The sequence below is a fragment of the Saccopteryx leptura genome, chromosome 2, assembly GCF_036850995.1.
Source record: "Saccopteryx leptura isolate mSacLep1 chromosome 2, mSacLep1_pri_phased_curated, whole genome shotgun sequence".
NCBI classification, from domain to species: Eukaryota; Metazoa; Chordata; class Mammalia; order Chiroptera; family Emballonuridae; genus Saccopteryx; species Saccopteryx leptura.
Window position 1 is genome coordinate 333,817,231 of NC_089504.1, and position 18,472 is coordinate 333,835,702.

Here is an 18,472-nt window from a genome sequence, read left to right on the forward strand (position 1 = left end):
GGTTGTTTTTTTTATTAACATTTTCCTCTCACGTGGTTTACATTAATTTATAATAATCTACATAAGTTGAAACAGAACATAGACAAAAAATATATCCTTACCAACTTATTAAAGTCAAATATTAATGAAGGGTCCCATCCTACCTGTATCGGCAAAAATGGGCAGCCCACAGTCATTGCCAGCAAGGGCAGGCCTGCTAGGGTTCCTGTAGCCCGTCTAGTGAGCTTGGCACAGCCTGCCCTGCTTGGCACAGTAGCTGGGCTGCGTAGTCCCTGTCTGTCAGGAGAACCCATGGGCTTTTCCCTCGGTGCAGCTTAGTCCAGGTCTGGTACCTGCCTCCTACTCGGGGTAGAAGTTATAAATATTCTGAGCCTTTGCATTTTTCAGCCCTTCTAGCCTTCCTCCCATTCTGACAGTGCCTAAGCAAGCTTGGGGCCGCAGTAGAGCTACCTGATGATCATCCCTTGCTTTGGGGAGGCGGGAGGCACCCTTTTTTTGGCTGTACCTAGCTCAAGTTGGGCCTCCAGTTTGTTACCATCAGTGGCTTTGGAAGCAAGAGCAGGGACGGGCAGACACTGGGATCTCTGGACTCAGGTTCTTTCCCGTCTCCTGTCCCAGGGAGCAGGGCTCCTAGCTAAGCTGCTGACAGGTAGCGAGGTGGTCAGTACTTCCCTCCGCTTGGGCATCTTTCCTCTCATGTACACAGAATGTGTACTGTTCTGCCCAAGATCGAGCAACGGGTATAAACAAGATCAGAAAGGGCCCTACTTCTCACACAGCAAGTACTTCAGCTTTAGGGCCAGCAAACCCTTCTTTACAACTTATCTCTGAGCTCAACCAATGGGAGCTGCTTTCTCCAATCCCAAGTCCTCTCTACCATATAAGAGAGCCAGGGAGCTGGTGCTACCACGGAAGCCCCTGCTGCTCAGGAGTGTCTGCCCTTCCAGGCTAACCACCACAGGCCAGTAGCTACTGCCCACACGGGAAGAAACAAGTATCTGGGGATACTTCTCAGTCCTTTCCAGTATTGAGCAATAGATCTCAAAGTAGAGAATGGAACCTGCTGATCCCTTACTCTGGAGTAGAGCATCAGCAAAACCCAATCCCAACAGTCAGGTGCCGGTAACTCATCCTTCCCCAGCTTTTTGAGTTTCTCGAAGTTTACCCGAAAGGCTGCATCCAGAAGCCGGGGCAGGGAGGCAGCACCATGACGACTGGCTACTATTGGACTGTGCCTGCTCTCCCTGGCCCTAGAGCACACGTGACTGGGGGCTGCCTCATGGCAGTGCTTGGCTGTGGAGAGTGTAAAATCTAAGGCAAAGGTACCATGAGGTACGCGAGGTGCCAGGAAGGGCTTGTCTCCTGGGTGGAGCCTGCTCGTGTCTGGACACCTGCTTCAGCCGTATTGCCCTCCTAGAGGCAGCTCCACTAGAAAAGCCACTACCCCTCCTGCCGCTGACGGCCGCTTCCCCCAACTCAGGATGCCAGCGCTGCGTGGCACTCCTCTGAATGTTCACCCAGTGCTGCTGCCTCAGCAACTGCCTCTACCTCCCCCAATTCTCTCCTGACCCTCTGGCTACTCAATAGCAAGTCACTTGTGAGTCTTTATACCCAAAGGAAATAAAATACCAGGGGAAAAGGAACTGAAAAGCAGAAGAAACAGTCAAGATGCCTCACTGGTAGGCAGGAGACAAGAGAAACCCCAAAAATGGAGATTCTCAGGTGGAAAATTCCAGGAATCCGCTCTCCAGCTCTGCGCTAAGCTGAAGATGAGTGTGAGTCTGTCTCCTTGTCCAACATTTGCACAGGCAGCAAGGCAAAGCAGGTGTGCTTCCACAGGTGGAGGGCAAGGAGCGGGCCGGGGACAGCATGCGGCAGCGTCTGAAGGGCCACCACGGTCACCGCCACCCAGGGCCTCCTCAGAACTTCCAAAGAGATGGAGCGAAAACCAAGGCTGCACATGCAAGCGGGCACTGGGAGGGGGGAGAGGGCGGAGAAAACCGAGGGAGGCTGCCAGGAGACTGCAATCTGGGAGCAAGGCCAAGAGAGGCTAAGCTGGCAGCAGTTACAGAGCGCCAAATAAAAGCCCTTGGACTGGACTCGGGAGGGAAGAAAGTGTTGGAGGAAATGAAAGAACAAAGCAGGCCGTCTCAGTGCCCATACCAGGTTAGTCACTACCTATTCTGCATGACAAACAGACATAAAACAATTCCCAAACAGCATGGAGCATTAGACACTAGAGGTACGGAGGGCCGGAGCCCAGGGTGTGGCGGCGAGGCTGGGGGCTGGGTCGGCTGGCATTGTACAAGGCGGCACAAAAGATGCACATATTCCAGTTCTTGGAAATCTGCGTCCCTTGGAGTCTGGAGTGCTGGATTCGGGAGTTTTCTATTGTAGTCTTTCAAGTCTGCGTTGGGTCCCCTGACTGGGGAGGCTGGCTGGGCCACCCCCACAGCTGCTCCCACCTGGGGCTACACATCGGTGGAGAAGTACAGTGTGTTCCGCTTCAGTTCTGCGAAGGAAATGGGAGGGTGCTGCAGGTAGTAGAGGAGGACCTGCACCTGTGGGGAGACGGGAGACTGAGGCGGGGTTCTTGTCCTTGTGGCCCTCCTCTGATCTGCTGAGAAGAAATGGTCCCCGAGCTGGGGTCATGTCTGTGTTGCTCCCCTCCCCTCTCAGGCTGGCTCCTGCCACATCTCCTTCCTTGCCAGCCCAGGTGTGTCTGCCCACTTGCAGCGGTAGAGGGAGCTTGGGGCCACTTCCCAACCTGTCAGAAGATCCCCATCTGCCTCCAGAAGTTGGCCTGGGCTTGGCAGCCTGCCTCAGGCTGGACCCTGCCCTGGGTCTTGTAGGGATCCCAAGGATGTTTCCTGACCCAGAAGCAATCCTAGAGCTTCCACACATGAGGACAGGGTCCCAGCCTTTTCCTATGCCGCTGGGCTTCCTTTCCGACACAGGCACTCCCAGGATTGTAGCCAGCTCCTGGGCTCCTGATCTAGGAGCATTAGTATAAACTTTTTGTTGTGGTCTGGGAGGGAGGACAGTCCAAAGCCCTGTCTCCCTGGTGGCAGCCTATAGACTATCAACCCAGCTGCTCAGGAGGGAAGGGGTGTGGGACTCCGAGCTGATCTCTCTCCACCCCTCCGGGGGGCTTGTCTCACCCCTCTACCCGCCACCGGCCCAGGCAGTGTGGTAGCACCTGTGCCATGACATCATGGGACCAGATGTCTGCAGCCGACGTGAGGTGTGCTTTGCTCTCCACTTCTGAGGGTCTCAGTAACGTGGGGCCAAACACAGTAGCCAGGTTGTGAAGGGACATTTTGTTGATGGGCTCCTTCTCAGCAACCCTGAAAGGGAGGGGATGGGAGGAACAAGTCATTTCTCAGTAGCCACTTGGAGCTCCAGACTTTCGCCTTAGGTGTAAGAGCCCCTAGAAGGATTCCTGGAAGGTGTTTACTAGACTTCCTCTTCTAAGGGAAGAGACCTCTTGGAAAGGAAGGAACTAAGTCAGGGATCGCATTCCCAGCTTTTTGTCAGTGCCTTCCTCTAACAGGCTCCCAGCTTCAGGGCCGCCCCCTGAACTGACAGTAGACTGCCCGAGCCAGGAGGACCCACTCCAACACCTTTGCCTTAGAGATAATAGTATTACCAGCCCAAGAACTTTTCCAGTAATAACTCATACTCCTCAGAATCCTTTGAGTAATTATCATCTCCACTGTACAAAGAAACCCAAGTGGCTTGCCTAGGTTACACAGCCAGCAAGCGGTCGAGTAGAGATGTGAACCCGGGCAGCCTGCCTCTAGAGCCCCAGCTCTCCACCACTCTGCTTTCCCCAGAAGAGTGCCTGGGCCAGAGGAAGAGTCAGAGTGGGTGGGGCAGGAGCCCCAGCAACAGTTGCTAACCAGACCTGAGGCTCTGTGTTGTGTAGGAACAACCCTAATCCGAGACGGAGCCCGGGCTGTTCCCACTCCTTTCCAGAAGGGTCTGTCTCTCGGGACCCCAGAGTTGCCTCCCTTGGGATCTTCCTCTGCTTCTCTTGTATAACAGGCCAGATGCTCTGGAGATACTTCCTTGAGTGACAGCAGGGGCTGCCGTCTGTGCTGGTATCAGGCAGTCCAGCACTACCCAACATACCAGAGAGGCCCTGGGCCTCCCCCGTCCTAGGAAATGCTTCTGGGGCTGAGACCAGCCCGCCCTGAGCAGGCCTCTCACCTCACTCCCAATACCATCATTCCCACCTCCAGGCCAGTCATGGATGTGCCCGCTGACTGCTTTGGAAGTGGGAGACAAACACTGCCATGTCAGGAGGCAGCTGTGCAGTTGGCCTGGCCCCTAACACAAACACAGGGCCAGGGGCCCACATGTGGGAACAGACTGTGCCTGGTTCCCAGGGTGGAAAACCTAATGAATTTTCCCTTCCCACTCCTCTGTGTGTCCTGCCCACAGTGCTCGCCAAACTATTTGGGAATTGGTTGGGGCTTTGGTCTGGCCAAACCATAGGGAAAAATGTCTCATAATGGGAAAAACAAGACAGCAGCCCCAAGGCATTTCCAGGTCTGGGCTGGCCCTCCTGAGCCCGGCCCAGCCAAACTGGAGCTGGGAGCCTGGGCCCAGGGCGGGGCTGAGCTCCAGGAGGACCTGGCCCACAGCACAGCCCCCTCTCCAGGCTCCCTGGCCCCTGGTGGTGGATTTAAGGGACACCTGGGGACTTCTCCTTCCCACTCATACTCCAGACAAGTTGAGGTCTGCAGCAAAGTTTAAACTTAAACTAGCCTTGAAAGTGTCCTTATCTTTCACTTTTGAGCCCAAGACTTAAGAGCCCTGTTAAAACCACACAAATCCCTGCTGGGCTGGTGACCGCTCCCTATCTGGTTAGTTAGATAAGGCGTGGTCAAGACCAGGGGGTTTCTAACTTTTTTGACCATGACACAAAATAACAAACACGCCTGACATTGTAAAGCTGTACGCAGCTGATGTGACTGAACAGAAGGGGATACGCTTGCACGCTCCCTGCCGGCAGCGCACCCTGACGCTGCCCATTCTCTCCACTGAAAATGTGCTAAGTACACTGAATGACCCACTGACTGCAAAATTCATCTATGGTTTTTGGCTTTAGCCCTGCCTTAAAATTCTTTTTTTTTTTTAAGGGAGGGGTGGAGAAGCAGATGGGGACTTCTCCTGTGTGCCCTGACCAGGAATCAAACCCGGATATCCACACGCCGGGCCAACGCTCTACCGCTGAGCCAACCGGCCGCGGCCTGCCTCTCTATTCTATGGCTAATATTTCAGGTTGTTATTAGGACTCAAATATTTCTCCAAAAAGAATTTGAGTGTAAAAATGCGGAAAGCAAACTCTCGCCCTGCTATGGATGGCCCAGAAGAGGCCAGCACCCACGAGGAGGTGGGGCTCACAGCAGGTGCGTCCTCCCTAGCAGGTGCCTGCCCTGGGCTCCCAGCCCACCCACCACCTCCGCCTGGGCCCCAGTCCATTACCTTTTCAAGTGTTCCAGCAGGAAGAGGAAGGTAATGAGGTTGGGGTCGGGCAGGGAGCGGAGCAGATGCATCATGCAGTTTTCCTTGGCAGCAGGGTCTGACAGGGCTGTGGGGAGAGACGGGGCTAGGGCAGGCCTGGCTCCCAGGCAGACTCCGTGGTCAGGAGGCTGCCGGACCCTAAGGGAGAGCCAGGCTGCCTGGGGGCAGGGACACAGACCCTGCAGGGAAGGGCTGGCTATCTTCACACGGCTAGTAACAGCCAGTTCCTCCAGGAGGCCCCATCCACAGCCAGTAACTCAGCCAGGAGGCAGGCCGGTGGGGAGCAGACACCCTTACTCCCCTCACACACAGGCCCAAAAGGCTAAGTTTATACAAATGCTGACCCTGGCGTGAATTTCCCTGTTAATCATGTCCAATGCCGGAGTGCAGCAGTGAGCAGCCTTCCATGGGGCTCCTTATTTCTCATGGTGGCTGAAGCCCTGATCTGCCCCAGAGGAAGAAGGCAGGAGGGATGCACCCAGGCCTGGATTTTGGCCCGGGGGGGGGGGGGGGTAGAGGCCAGAGTCCTGCTGGCCAGAGCCCTCTGCTGCCTCCCCATGGCACAGCTGAGAGATGACAGTGCTCCCGGAAGGCTCAGCACCAGCCATCTCAACTGCACTCCAGCTAACCAGGTACTTCCTTGGCTCTGGGGTGCTGGCCACTGACCACCTGCTGCAGGGCAGATTTCCTTGGATTCCGAGGTTTCCAAGCAAGGAAGAAGCACAGAAAGTAGCCCAAGGAGGAAGCACAGAAGGTAGCCCGTAGGACAAGAGGGGAGAGAGGCAGGTAAGAGGGGCTCTAGCCTCTGGCTCAGGTGCACTGGGCAGATCAATGAACAAGAGAAGCTGCGCTCTACTCCCCAGGCCAGGAGGCCTGGCTCCGCCCAGCCCCCAGGTCCCCAGAGCCTCACCAATGCCCTCCATGAAGGCAGGGTAAAGTCGGTCTGTGAGGAGGGGCTCGGGCAGCTCTCGGAAGTAGAGCTTGAGGGTGCCAGCAATGGCATTGATGTCCATGTCACTCAGCATCAGCAGGATGTCCTTGTTATCTATAGAGGAGGTACGAGGTCAGAGGCCACACTGGCCTGAGCCACCTCTTTCCTATTCCCCATCCTTCCTTCACCTACCAGGGGTGACCACCCACTCTGTCTCTGGTCTGGTCTTCCCCAGAAAGGCAGGGTACAGGTCATGCCCACAGGTGGTCTGTGACTCAAATCCATGGTGGGGAGGGGGAAGGCATCATCCAGAGTTCTGGAGCCATGCTCAAACCATGTGTCACACACCCTCCTGCCACCTGGAATACCCTCACTGCTAAGCCCTTCTCTGGAAGGCACTGCAGTTTTTACACCTAAAATCATGTTCCAACAAAGCCTCAGCTTCCAGGCTGCACAGAGGAGCCATGCGCCTGCACGTCCCCAGCCCCCACCCCTCACCCCAGGCCTCCAGTACACGTCTGCTTGGCAGCCGCCCAGGGACACCCTTGGGCCCCCTCTCAGCTCCTGCAGAATCAGCACTGCATGGCCAGTTCTGGTTCCCTAACTACTGGTGTGTTGCTCCTGCAGCCTGAACACCCAACATGGGAGAAAGAAAAAAGAAAGGTCAGGCCCGCCGCTGAGGAGTTTGCAGTCAAAACTAGAGACGACAATGCCCCTCCCAGGGGTGCGTGGGGCCCCGGCGATGGCAGAGGGGAGCCTGAGCCAGCCAGCCCAGGCTCAGAGTCTTTCCTCTCCTTGCACCCCCCCAGGAACTTGGGAGCTAGCGAGAAAGCCACAAACTTTTCTGACTCTGGAGTCCGAAAGATCCGAGTTTAAGTTAGACTCAAAACCTACAAGCTCAGTTAAGCCAGGGCAGGTGACTTGACCTCTCTGAGTCTCAGTTTCCTTATCTGTAACAATGGAGAAGAGGTTGGAGGGGCGGGGGATTATGTGACAAAGTGCAGGAAGAGCCCTTGCCACAGGGACTCAGAAATGGTCCACCCTGTGCCACCGGACTGTAGTCCACAGACCAGGGCACCTCTGCCATCAGCTCATCGGGACCTCTCCATGAAGAAGGCCTCCAGGTTCCACTGGGGCCTCCCCCCAGCCCTACGAGCCTGCTAGAGCACCACCTCACCACCACCTCCCGGGCTGGGCCGCCCAGACTCACTGGCATCGAAGACGGCCTTCAGCGCCTGGATGTCCGTGGCCACCCCGGATATCCGGTAGATGCCGACCTCCTCGATGCCCCTCTTCTCCACCTCCTCCACACACTGCCGGACGATGTAGGGCACCTTGGAGCGCTCCCGCCTGGAGGGAGGGGACGTGAGGGAGGACAAAGGCTGGAAGTTTTGGGAGATAAGCCCAAAGACTCTGAGGAAGGAAGGCTCCTTAGAACAGAGGTCTCAGATACAAATGCTATGGAAGACCTCGCCGGGAATCTATATGAGGGAGGGGGTCAGGTCCTGGAGACAAGGGGTGGTGGTGAGCTGGGCATGCATGCTCTTCCCCGAGGGGCAGCTGCTCTCTGGATTCCAGCCAGCCTCTGCCACGTTAAAATGTGGGCTTCCAGTTGTCAAATCTTCCCATTTGTTACAAGAAGCTGATGACCTGGCATTTTCAGATGCACTCTCCTAATGTGTAAGTGCTGGCTCATTTATTTCTCAAGTTGCATGTGAGACAGAATACACCTCTGCGGGACACTTCTGGCCTCCAAATGTGCCATCGTGACTACTGCACTGGAGGATGACTGACTAGGAGCCAGGCGCGGGCAGGGCAGGCCAGGGCAGGGCAGGCTGAAGGCGAGGGCTGGCAGCGACCCTGGGCACTAACAACGGCACCCAGACACGGGAGGCAGCACCTACTTAGTCACCACGCTGATCTTCACACCAAAGACGCCGGTCTGCTTTTTGGAGGGGGTCCTCTTCAGGCTCATATCTCGGCTGGTAAATTTCATGGAGAATTCCACTTTGATCTGGTTGGGGGTGAGGCAGGGCATGAGTGCCTGAGGAGTGCCCCTAAACCTGGGGCCCCCCTCCCCAGGACTGCAAACAAGGCCTGCCTCTAGCGCCCGGGGCTCCCTGAAATGCCAGCAGAGTGAGCGCGGGAAGGATGCAGGTGGAGAAGGACAGGGACTGGGCTAAGGGGACAGGGGCCGGCTAGCAGCCCAAGGACACCAGCTAGAGGCCGGGCTTCCCACCCACTGCGCAGACACGTCTTATCTCTCCAGCTCACCCCGTTCATCTCAATCACATCTGTGTGCCAGTTCTTGGTTTCTACGGTTTGTGGATCCAACTGTGAAGACAGAAAGAAAGGGAATGTGAGTGAGAAAGATATGACAGCTCAGAGACCAAGCCAGAGATCACTCTGTTCTTCAGCCACTGCTCATAAGCTGGCTAACTGGTCAGGAAGGCGGAATGGGGCCCGATATCAACCCTTCAGGGTAGCTTCAGCCCTCAGCCCCTCCTGCCCTGGCTAGTGAGGGACCGGCCCCTACTCGGTGAAGGAGGAGGGCACACTGTTAGGGGCTTTTGCCCATCATATATCACTCATTCCTGACCACCACAGTGGGATGACCACCCATTTCACATATGCAGAAACAGGCTCACAAACAGGAAGCAACCTGGCTGACTACCTGAACGGGAGTCGACAGGAGGGGATGAAGTCGTGCAGTGGGGGTGCAGTGGGAGGCAGTGCAACGTGGAGGTAAAGAGCCCCGTCTCAGGGTCAGACTGCTGGGTCTGCATCCTGGCTCGGCCGCTTGCAGCTGCATGACCTCGGGAAGTTTCAACTTCACTAAAGCCTCATCTGTTGCATCTGTTCACTGCAGTCAGTAACAGAACGAACCTTCCTCGCTGGATTGTTGTGAAGACTCAGTGAGAGTACGGGGGTAAGTGGGTGGCCCCCAAACTGGGCGGGAGCCCCAGGGAGATGGGGATGATAGGAGGCTCAGAGGAATCCCTCATAGAGGACTCCACTTCTCTAACCCAATGGCCTTCAAACTGTTTTTCCTGGTGCACCCACAAAATCTAAAAAACTATGCACCCCCTGGCACATTTTTAAATCAACATATGTGTATTTCCAAATTAATATAAATATTTATAGCTTAAACTAAAACTGTTACCTCATTCTTTTAAATGTGTTCAGTGAAGTCCAAATACCATAGTGATTTGATAGCCACTGATACCCACTTAAAAAAGACACGAACACACTATTCCGGTCTCCCTTGTAGAAACCTTACATTGCTTCTTTTTCTCCTCGAATTTGTTTCTATTCTGTTTCCCCAAAGAAATTTGCTCTAGTTTGTATTTTTTAAAATTTCAAAGTCTTTTATTCATCGCCCTATTCTATTTCATTTCAACAAAAGTATCTGTAATAAATGGAAAGGAAAAATTTCCTTGGACCACAAGGCTCCAAATATTCACAACATATTCTGGATTATAATAGTTATTACAATAATTAGCAGTATGCAATAAAAATATTACCCAACACATTATAAATTGTAATAAGTATTCAGCAGGAAAGTACCATGTTGGTGGAACCCCATCTTTAAATCAGATGGACAGAGCAGTTTTCTGTTTTAGTTCATGGATGTATTCAAGTATTAGTTTTTGCTCGGCTAAAACAGGGTTCAGCATGTCTTGTTCATATTTTTCTTGTTTTATTTTTAAAGATGTAAAAGAATGAAACATCTTGTTCACATAAATAAGTAGATGAGGCTGGAAATAGTTTTATTATAGCATAGCAATGTTAGGGAAATTTCTAACCTCTTTCCTCGTTATTTGTGTTAAATTGCACCTATACCCATTATCAAAATTTATTTATTTTTGTAACAGAGACAGAGAGACAGAGAAGGACAGATAGGAAGGAAGAGAAGCATCAATTCTTCATTGTGGCTCCTTCGTTGTTCACTGATTGCTTTTTCATATGTGCCTTGACTGGGGGAGGGGATGCTACAGCAGTGTGAGTGACCCCTTGCTTAAGCCAGTGACCTCTGGGCTCAAGCCAGCGACCATGAGGCCATGTCTATGATCCCACGCTCAAGCCAGCGATCCAGTGCTCAGGCTGGTGAGGCCGTGCTCAAGCTGGATGAGCCCGCGCTCAAGCCAGCAACCTTGGAGTTTCGAAACTAGGTCCTCTGCGTCTCAGTCTGATGCTCTATCCACTGTGCCACTGCCTGGTCAGGCTCAAAATTTATTTAAAAATCGTCTCTCAGCTGACAATTTCCATCAGTTCTATAGAAAATGAAGAATGGGAAACCATCTGACTCATGAGAGAGTTGTAACCCAATCAGTAAGTAGTCTTTCATTTTTTCAACACCTACACCAACATTTCAAGTGGCCCCTCTGCTGTGCACACAGGAGGTATCCGACCTGCGCTGAGCCCGCCAGTGAGCTGGAGCTCTTCTCAGAGAGCTGATGGCAAAAGGCCCTGCACAGAGTGACTGGTTTTGGACAATAGCACCTATGGGATTTGAGCATCTACAAACTGACACCCCTGAAGCTCACTGCCATGTACCCGTTGGAAAGTCTCTGTACATCCCCAGCGGCCTGTGCACAGTTTGAAGACCACTGTTTTAACAGTGGGAGTCACCAGCCTACTGCTGCCCTGACTCTACTCCAGAAGGCTTGAGGCCAAATATCCTACTGGCTCCCAAAGGAAGCCCCAAGTTTCCTTTCCTAAAGCCTTCCTCCCCCTCTAAACTTTTTTTTTTTGTCCCAAACCCTCACCAGCCCTCATCCCATCCAGGGTGCTGGGTCTTGGACATAGGGCCTGGGTCTGCGCCAGCCCTGTCCTCCTGCAGGGGCCACCTGTGTGGAGGAATAGTATATAAAAAATATACAAATCTGAACTCAATTGAACGTGAACAGTAAGAGTCACAAAAATGGCTGCAGGAATGACTGAGTCATTTACTCAGGGTGGGATGAGACGTCCTGCTACAGGGTCCCCTGAACCCAGGAAGGATGGTCTTCTCACTTGACTGCTAGCCTCGTTAATTATTCTGGAATGTGGTGACCTTTCTTTGTTCCTAGAGGCTATGCACGAAGGGCCCTCGTTTTAACAGCCTATAACCAAAAATTCCCATAATATAGGTAGGGTCTCAGACTGCCCCTGAAGCTCTAGAGAACTCTCCCACGACGGGTGGCCGACTGTGGAGCCCAGGCTGAGGCTTCCCGGTCTGGTGATGTGTTTGTTCCTCCACAGTTTGGTGAGATTTGTACACTCTCATAATTCTCTTTTCCTTAGTGTACTGCTTTAACTAGCTATATTACTCTCAAACCCAGGCTGATGTTTCTCCACCTGGTGATGTTGGGTAACTTACTGTCGTGTTGAATATTTCCTTTATTCTACTTTAGGTTACCTAAGTTCCAACCCCTTTTGATTTTGCCTTGACTATTTATTTATCTAATTTTTTAAAATTTATTTATTTACTTACTCATTTTAGAGAGGGAAGAGTGATAGAGAAAGAAAAAGAGAGAGAGAGAGAGAGAGAGAGAAGGGGAGAGGAGCAGGAAGCATCAACTCTCATATGTGCTTTGCTTCGAACTGGTGACCTCAGTGTTCCAGGTTGATGCTTTATCAACTGCACCACCACAGGTCAGGCCAATGTCTTGATTATTTTTATTATTGTTATTAATCATAATAAAATTTCCCCTAAAATCCATCCTTAAGTAATTACCGCGCCTCCTGCACAGTACAGACTTGGAGTAGGGAGATCGCAACTGCTTTGTCGACAGAGGCAGATGCTAACCTGGGACACACTTTCTGGAGTGACCGCCCCTTTTAATACAGCTCTCTCCGGGCATCAGCATGAACCTAAGGCCGATTTCATGGTGATGGCACTTGGCCAGATTCACCTAATGCCACTCTTCTGCCCTAGCCTCATCTGAACTGGCACCCCTGGCAGTTGCCATCAACAGAGCCAGTGGTCCCTCCATGGGTCCTGGAGTGGCATCTAGACACTACCTGAGTGGGGTTTACTCTTCACTCAACTGTGTGAATCGGGGCAAGTCACTTAACCTCTTAGAACCTCAGTTTCCGTGTGGAGGGTGTCCATGCCTACCTCAGAGGGTTGTTATGCAAAACAGTAACAGCAAATGATGACTTGTGAGCATCTCCTCTAAGTCTGGCAGTATGCCAATCCCTTTATATACAACATCCCAATTAATCATCGTAACCAGCCTCATAGGTTTATGCCTTCATAGCTGCTCCCATTTTATAGATGAGGACATGGAGGCTTAAAGAGAACGAGGAACTTTCCCAGTGCCACACATCTGGAAAGTGAGAGCTGGGGGACGGAATCAAGTCTCCCTGACTCATGTGCTTTGCTAAACCTGCACGATAACGCGTAGAACCCCTTGCCTGACGCCGGCACCTCTTGGCAACAATGACGGCTGCCGTTACTGTTGTTTGTTTAGAAAGGAGACATCAGGGCTCCTGGCGTGTGGTCTGGCACCGTGGGCAGACCCGGCTGCTGGCAGGCCACCTCCAGTACAATCCTTCGTTACTTCCCTTCCCACCACTTCTGTTCTAGCTGCCAAGTAGCAGCCCTACGTTGTCCTGGGAGCATGTGAGACAGGAAAAGCAACTCCTGATGCTAAGGTCCACTGCTAGCCCTGCTTCTTCCAGAAAGCCCTCAGCCCCTGGCACTAAGACCCTGCCCCTCTGCGCCTGCCAGCACCATTTGCAGCTATTTTACACGCATCAGCCTGTCCAAGGCCAGGCCTGGCACTTCCGAGTTTTACTGCGAGTCCCTACCACTGCCATATTCCTGACCCCCTCCCCAAGATGCACCCTGGAACCCACTCAGGGCGGCCTGCTCAGCCCCTCGGCGCCCTCACGATAAGTTCTGTCTCCTGGGAGGCCAGCAGCTGCCAGAAGCCAAGTCTATTTCAGGACGTCATTTAAATACAGAGAAGGGAGGGTGCAGAGTAGAGAGGGACATGGCACGTTTTCCAGAGTAATGATGCTGCCTGAACTGCTGTGGCTATTTATAACCCCTGGGAAATGTGGACTCTGCTATTTCCTGATTAGATTAGTGCTGGGGGCAGAGGAGCCAGCCCCTGGGATGGCAGTGGGTAGGCACACCTGACTGCCCACTCTCCAGCCCCAGATCGGGGCCATCCACTGGTCCTGCGGAGCAGGCACCTGGGGAACGTCAGGTCACCTGAGGGAGGGTGGCAGATGAGCCTGCAAAGGGTCAGGCTGGGAGAGACCCCCAGAGGGCCCCTCCTTCACCCTATAGGAAATACACACACAGTGGGGCTCCCCCAAGTTGGGGCCCAGGCAGGAGACAGAACCAGAACAAAACATTCTAGAGAAAGTGATGAGTGAGTGAGCCATACACAGCCACCACTGGGACTTGGTCAGATCACGTCCACATACTCAGACCTGTCTCTCTCAGAGAGAAGCTGCTGACCTTGGCACTGAGGTGCAAGAGAGAACCACCAGGTCCCCTGAACAAAGTGCTGGGCTCCTGCTGGGAGTCCTGCAGGTGCCTGGGGTGGCTGACCGACTGGACTCCTCGGGCTTCAGTGTCCTCATATTGAGGACAGGAAACACCCCCGTGGCCTTGCAGAGGGCTGAGTATTAGGGGATCAGAGGGCAGGGGAGGATGCTTTGTGCATACCTGAGCATCTTCCAGATGGGGGGGCTCCCCTTCATTTTGGGAATGTCCTCAGGGGTCCCCTAAGCCCCTCCTCCCGGCCTGTTTCTCACCAGTGGGGGGCAGGGGATCCCAGTGCTTCCTCCCTCTGGCTCCAGGGTTGTTCACGCTTCCCCCCAGAGCTTGGGATTTCAGCAGCACCAGAGAGTCTGGGGTCCCTATCCTGCTTCCCTGGGTAGGTGACAGAGCCCACACTCAAACCTGGGTCCTTCTGACAGTGGGTAAGTCTTCCCACTACACCACACGTCTTCAACCATGCAGGGGGCCTGAAAGGCTCCTGGGGATTTCTGCCGCCACCCTTTCCCTGAGATCTCCTCACACAGGCTACTCCAGTTTACAATGAGGAGCCTGCAGTGGCCCCAGTGAGGAGGCAGCAGCGGGTGTAACCAGTGTCAGAGGTGGGCAGCGGGTGTAACTAGTGTCAGAACCACAGTACGGCCCTGGGGCCTGGGAGGCACAGACCCGGAGAGCCGCCAGGGTGTTACTCCGAGGTGTAACGCAGGTGCTCACGGGGTGATGGGGCCCACGAAGACGGTCTTCACGAGGGGCCCCCTCCCAGGCCTCCACTTCCCTCCCCACGGTCCCGCGACGCTAACCCCCTTCCGTTAGAGCCTCGCTGTGTCATTTCCACAGCACAGGCCCGGAGGCCCCAGGGAGCCTGCCTCCCCAGCGCAGCTCCTGGCCCTCTGGCCCTCCCTGGGCCGAGCGCGGCCCGCTCCTTCACGCCAGCACTGCTCTCCCTCAGCTCCCTGAGCCCCGAGTCCGGGGGCTGGCGTCCTGGGCCTGTCCTCAGTGGTGACATGGACTTCCCTTGAAGCCCAGAGTTGTTTTTAGGACTAACAAAAACTAAATGCTTCTAAACAATAAGGGCAGTCGATTCAGCATGCTGAAGTTGTCGCCCTGAGAGGGGCCGGGGTACTGAACGGGAGGCAGAGCTGGCTGGCCGTGTTTCTGGGGAAGCCTGCCAGAAGCTGAGTGTTGGGCCGGGACCCGGCCCTGCGCCAGGTGTCTTGTCCCACTCGGGGTACGTTTCCTGTGGCTCCCAGGCCAGTGGCCACGGTGGCGGTTCTGGGTTGGCTCTCCCCTGCCCTCCTCCAAGTGCATCACATGCTCTGGGCTGGGTCCCCTGGAGACACCATAGCCAGCCTGTCATTGGGACAGACCACAGGCGTGAGAGGCATGGTAGGGCTGGCAACGGGGGGTGGGGGGGATAGGAGCTGCCAGGAGCCTGCCTCTCCTCCCTCCTGGGAGGGTTCCGTGAACGTGGCAGGGTGGGCGGGACAGGGATGCCAGGGCCGATCTCCTGGCTTCCAGCTCAGCAGCGGGCTCAGGGAGACCAGGGTCAGGTTCAGTAAACTCACCCATCTTCCCAGAGACCTGCTTTCCCCCCAAGGCCAAGCAAGCTCTGCCCTCCAGCCCTCACCCCGCAGGGTCCAGCACCCACTCCTAGGCCAGCCACATGACAGGCTCGTGCAAGGCACTGGGGTGAGGCCACTTTGCCTCAGCTTGCCTCCCCTCAATCCCCTCCACAGAACTTTCAAGTTCCCAGAGGCCCACATATGGAAAGGGTTTAGCAACTCTGAATGAGGCTTTTATTGCAGCCAGGTTGGCCTCACAGCACCCACGGTGACCTGCCTTCCCCAGCACTTTGCATTCCAGCGGTTTGGACTGCCCTGTGCCTGCCACACTTCTAGACCTTGGGCCGGGCATAGCGGCAGACAGAACTCAAACCTGGGCTGCTGTGGGAGACCCCAAGGCTGGGCGCAATTCTCCTTGAGCACTGGGGCCCTGTCTTTTCAGAGCTGGTCCCCCCGCGGCCTTCCCTGCTGCACACAGCCTGGAGACTTCGCCCCAGAACCAGGCCTGTGACTAGCGGCCAGGAAGCTGCCCCACCCCGGCTCAGGGACATGTTGGGAGCACTAGGGTAACAAGGACGGGCCACTCAGGAAAAGGAACTGGTCAGGGTCAAAACAGCTCAGAGGCAGCCTTCCGCAGCCCTGTCTCCAACTGGGAGCTACTTTAGAGGTCAAAGTCCGAGGCGAGAGGCTGAGGTGCTGACTGGGAAGTCTCATACTAGCTGCCACGGCCAGGCCAAGGCAAGGGCCTTCTGGACCACCGTAGGCTCCGTGGCCTCCCTCTGAACTTGGAGTAGTTTGGTAAAAATGATGAAAGCCCTTCTCTGAAGCTGACTTCATCCTCCCTCTCCCAGCCAGGAAGGCTGTCTGGGCCCAGAGCCTGTCAGTAAGAACGAGAGCCACCAGCGATGCTACCACCTGTGTCCGCTGAAGGGCCTCCCAGTGGCTGTTCCCCGAGCCCTGCACGCCACGAGCCTCATGCTCACTAGAGACCATCAAAAGTAACTGCCCATTTCTGTGTACAGATGCTGGCTGGGTGCCACACACAAGGCTGCTGGGCAGGACCCCTGCATCCAGGAGCACCCCAGCAGGGCACACAGCTCTGACCCCAGCAGGCTGGCAACATGGCCACCCAGACAACTGGGCAACTGAGAAACAGCCACAGGCCCCCGGTCGGCTTTTGGCCTCCTCCTTGGCTGGATGGCATAATGGCTAAGATTTGGGCTGCCTGGGTTTGAGCACTGGGTCCTGTACTAAGCCACTCAAATGACCTCATCTCTGTCACTTTCTGAGCCTCAGTTTCCCCATATGTAAAATGAGTGGCTAATAATAATAGCACCTCACAGGCAGCATGGCTAAGAACGATGCCTAGTACTCAGCCTGTGTTCAAAGCATGCCAGCATCACTAAAACCGGGCTCAAACTCTATGGGCTTCCCCCTGTACTTACGTAGATTAAAAACCAAACCCTTCATTGTGGCCTGCGAGGCCCTACACAACGTGGCCACTGCGAACTCCATCCGAGGTAAGCCACACTCTCCAAGCAGCCTCTGTCCACCTCTGAACGCACCATGGCCACCCTGGTGGCAGGGTTTGTGCCTTGCCAGTTACTCTGCTAGAAATGCACTGTCCCTGGATCCTTCGAGAATCCCTGTCATTTAAATCTTAGTTCTAAAGTATCTCTCTAAGCAAGGCCTCTCCCTCCCCATTACTCTCTAATCCAGGGGTAGTCAACCTTTTTATACCTACCGCCCACTTTTGTATCTCTGTTAGTAGTAAAATTTTCTAACCACCCACCAGTTCCACAGTAATGGTGATTTATAAAGTAGGGAAGTAACTTTACTGTATAAAATGTATAAAGCAAAGTTACAGCAAGTTAAAGCATATAATAATAATTACTTACCAAGTACTTTATGTCGGATTTTCGCTAAGTTTGGCAGAATAAATCTTTATAAAACAACTTACTATATAGTTAAATCTATCCTTTTATTTATACTTTGGTTGCTCCGCTACCACCCACCATGAAAGCTGGAACGCCCACTAGTGGGTGGTAGGGAGCAGGTTGACTACCACTGCTCTAATCCATTAATTTTCTTTACAGCACTTGTACCACCTGAAATAATCTTATTTATTGCCTGACTTCCTCTATAGGCAGAAAGTCCCCTGAGAGCAAGGCCTCTCCACCCAGGCCACCTGTGGAGCGGCCAGCACACTAAAGGTGCCCCCCCATCCATACTCAGGGACTAAGTGCATTAACTAACTGTGATGTGGGGAACAGAGAACACGACGCCTTTCCACCGGGGCTCCTTCAGGACATGGGTAGGGAAGGCCTACATTCCTGCTTGCCTCTCTTCTCCCAAGTCAGTGAGTGGCTGGCCTTGGCCCAAGAGCAGCCCTGTGACCTCTCCCGCCCAGACTTTCCCAGTGTGTTGAGTTTTAAGTCTTAGGAATAGGAATCTTGAGACATAGCCAAAATCATCATGTGAATTGAATCTAGGAGATCATCCTGCACAGCTCCTTCATTATACTGATGCCAGAGACCCAGAGAAGTGAAGAGATTTGCCCAGGGTCACACATCAGGTTAGAACAGTAGACTCCAGAGTAGAAAAATGAGGCCTCCCAACCCCCACCAGCCTGGTGCCCTTCCTTCTCCGGCTTCTTATATCACACAAGCCTGAGGGGTGAGAGTTCTCCCAGGAGGAGGCCTTGCCTTCAGGCATCTGCCGGGGAGCTCCCACAGCTGCTTCCCACCTCCCCAGGGCACCGGGACCCAGACCCAGGACTGACTGGCCTTGTCCTGGGGCCTGGGCAGGGTGGTTCAGGGGTGGGGGATATGTGTTCCTTCAGGGTGCTGGGAGCTGTCAGAACACGGACCCTCTCCCTGCACTCAGCATGATCTGACAGGGAAAAGAAGCCCATATGGCACCAGCTGATCAGCTCCTGACACTGTG

The 18,472-nt window shown here is 54.0% G+C and overlaps 1 protein-coding gene across 5 annotated transcripts in view; it reads right to left on the reverse strand.

Annotated features, from left to right (window-relative positions):
• Positions 1-2: 2 nt before the first annotated feature.
• ABR (ABR activator of RhoGEF and GTPase) overlaps positions 3-18,472 on the reverse strand; it is a 199,776-nt gene continuing 181,306 nt past the window's right edge. For all 5 annotated transcript variants that reach the window (XM_066363591.1, XM_066363592.1, XM_066363595.1 and 2 more), the window contains 7 exons: positions 8,738-8,797; positions 8,368-8,477; positions 7,674-7,813; positions 6,443-6,577; positions 5,494-5,599; positions 3,200-3,347; positions 3-2,561 (listed from right to left, as the gene is read on the reverse strand). In XM_066363591.1, coding sequence (XP_066219688.1) covers positions 2,472-2,561; positions 3,200-3,347; positions 5,494-5,599; positions 6,443-6,577; positions 7,674-7,813; positions 8,368-8,477; positions 8,738-8,797 — 789 coding nt within the window. In that variant the 3' untranslated portion in view covers positions 3-2,471. The remainder of the gene's footprint in view (positions 2,562-3,199; positions 3,348-5,493; positions 5,600-6,442; positions 6,578-7,673; positions 7,814-8,367; positions 8,478-8,737; positions 8,798-18,472) is intronic.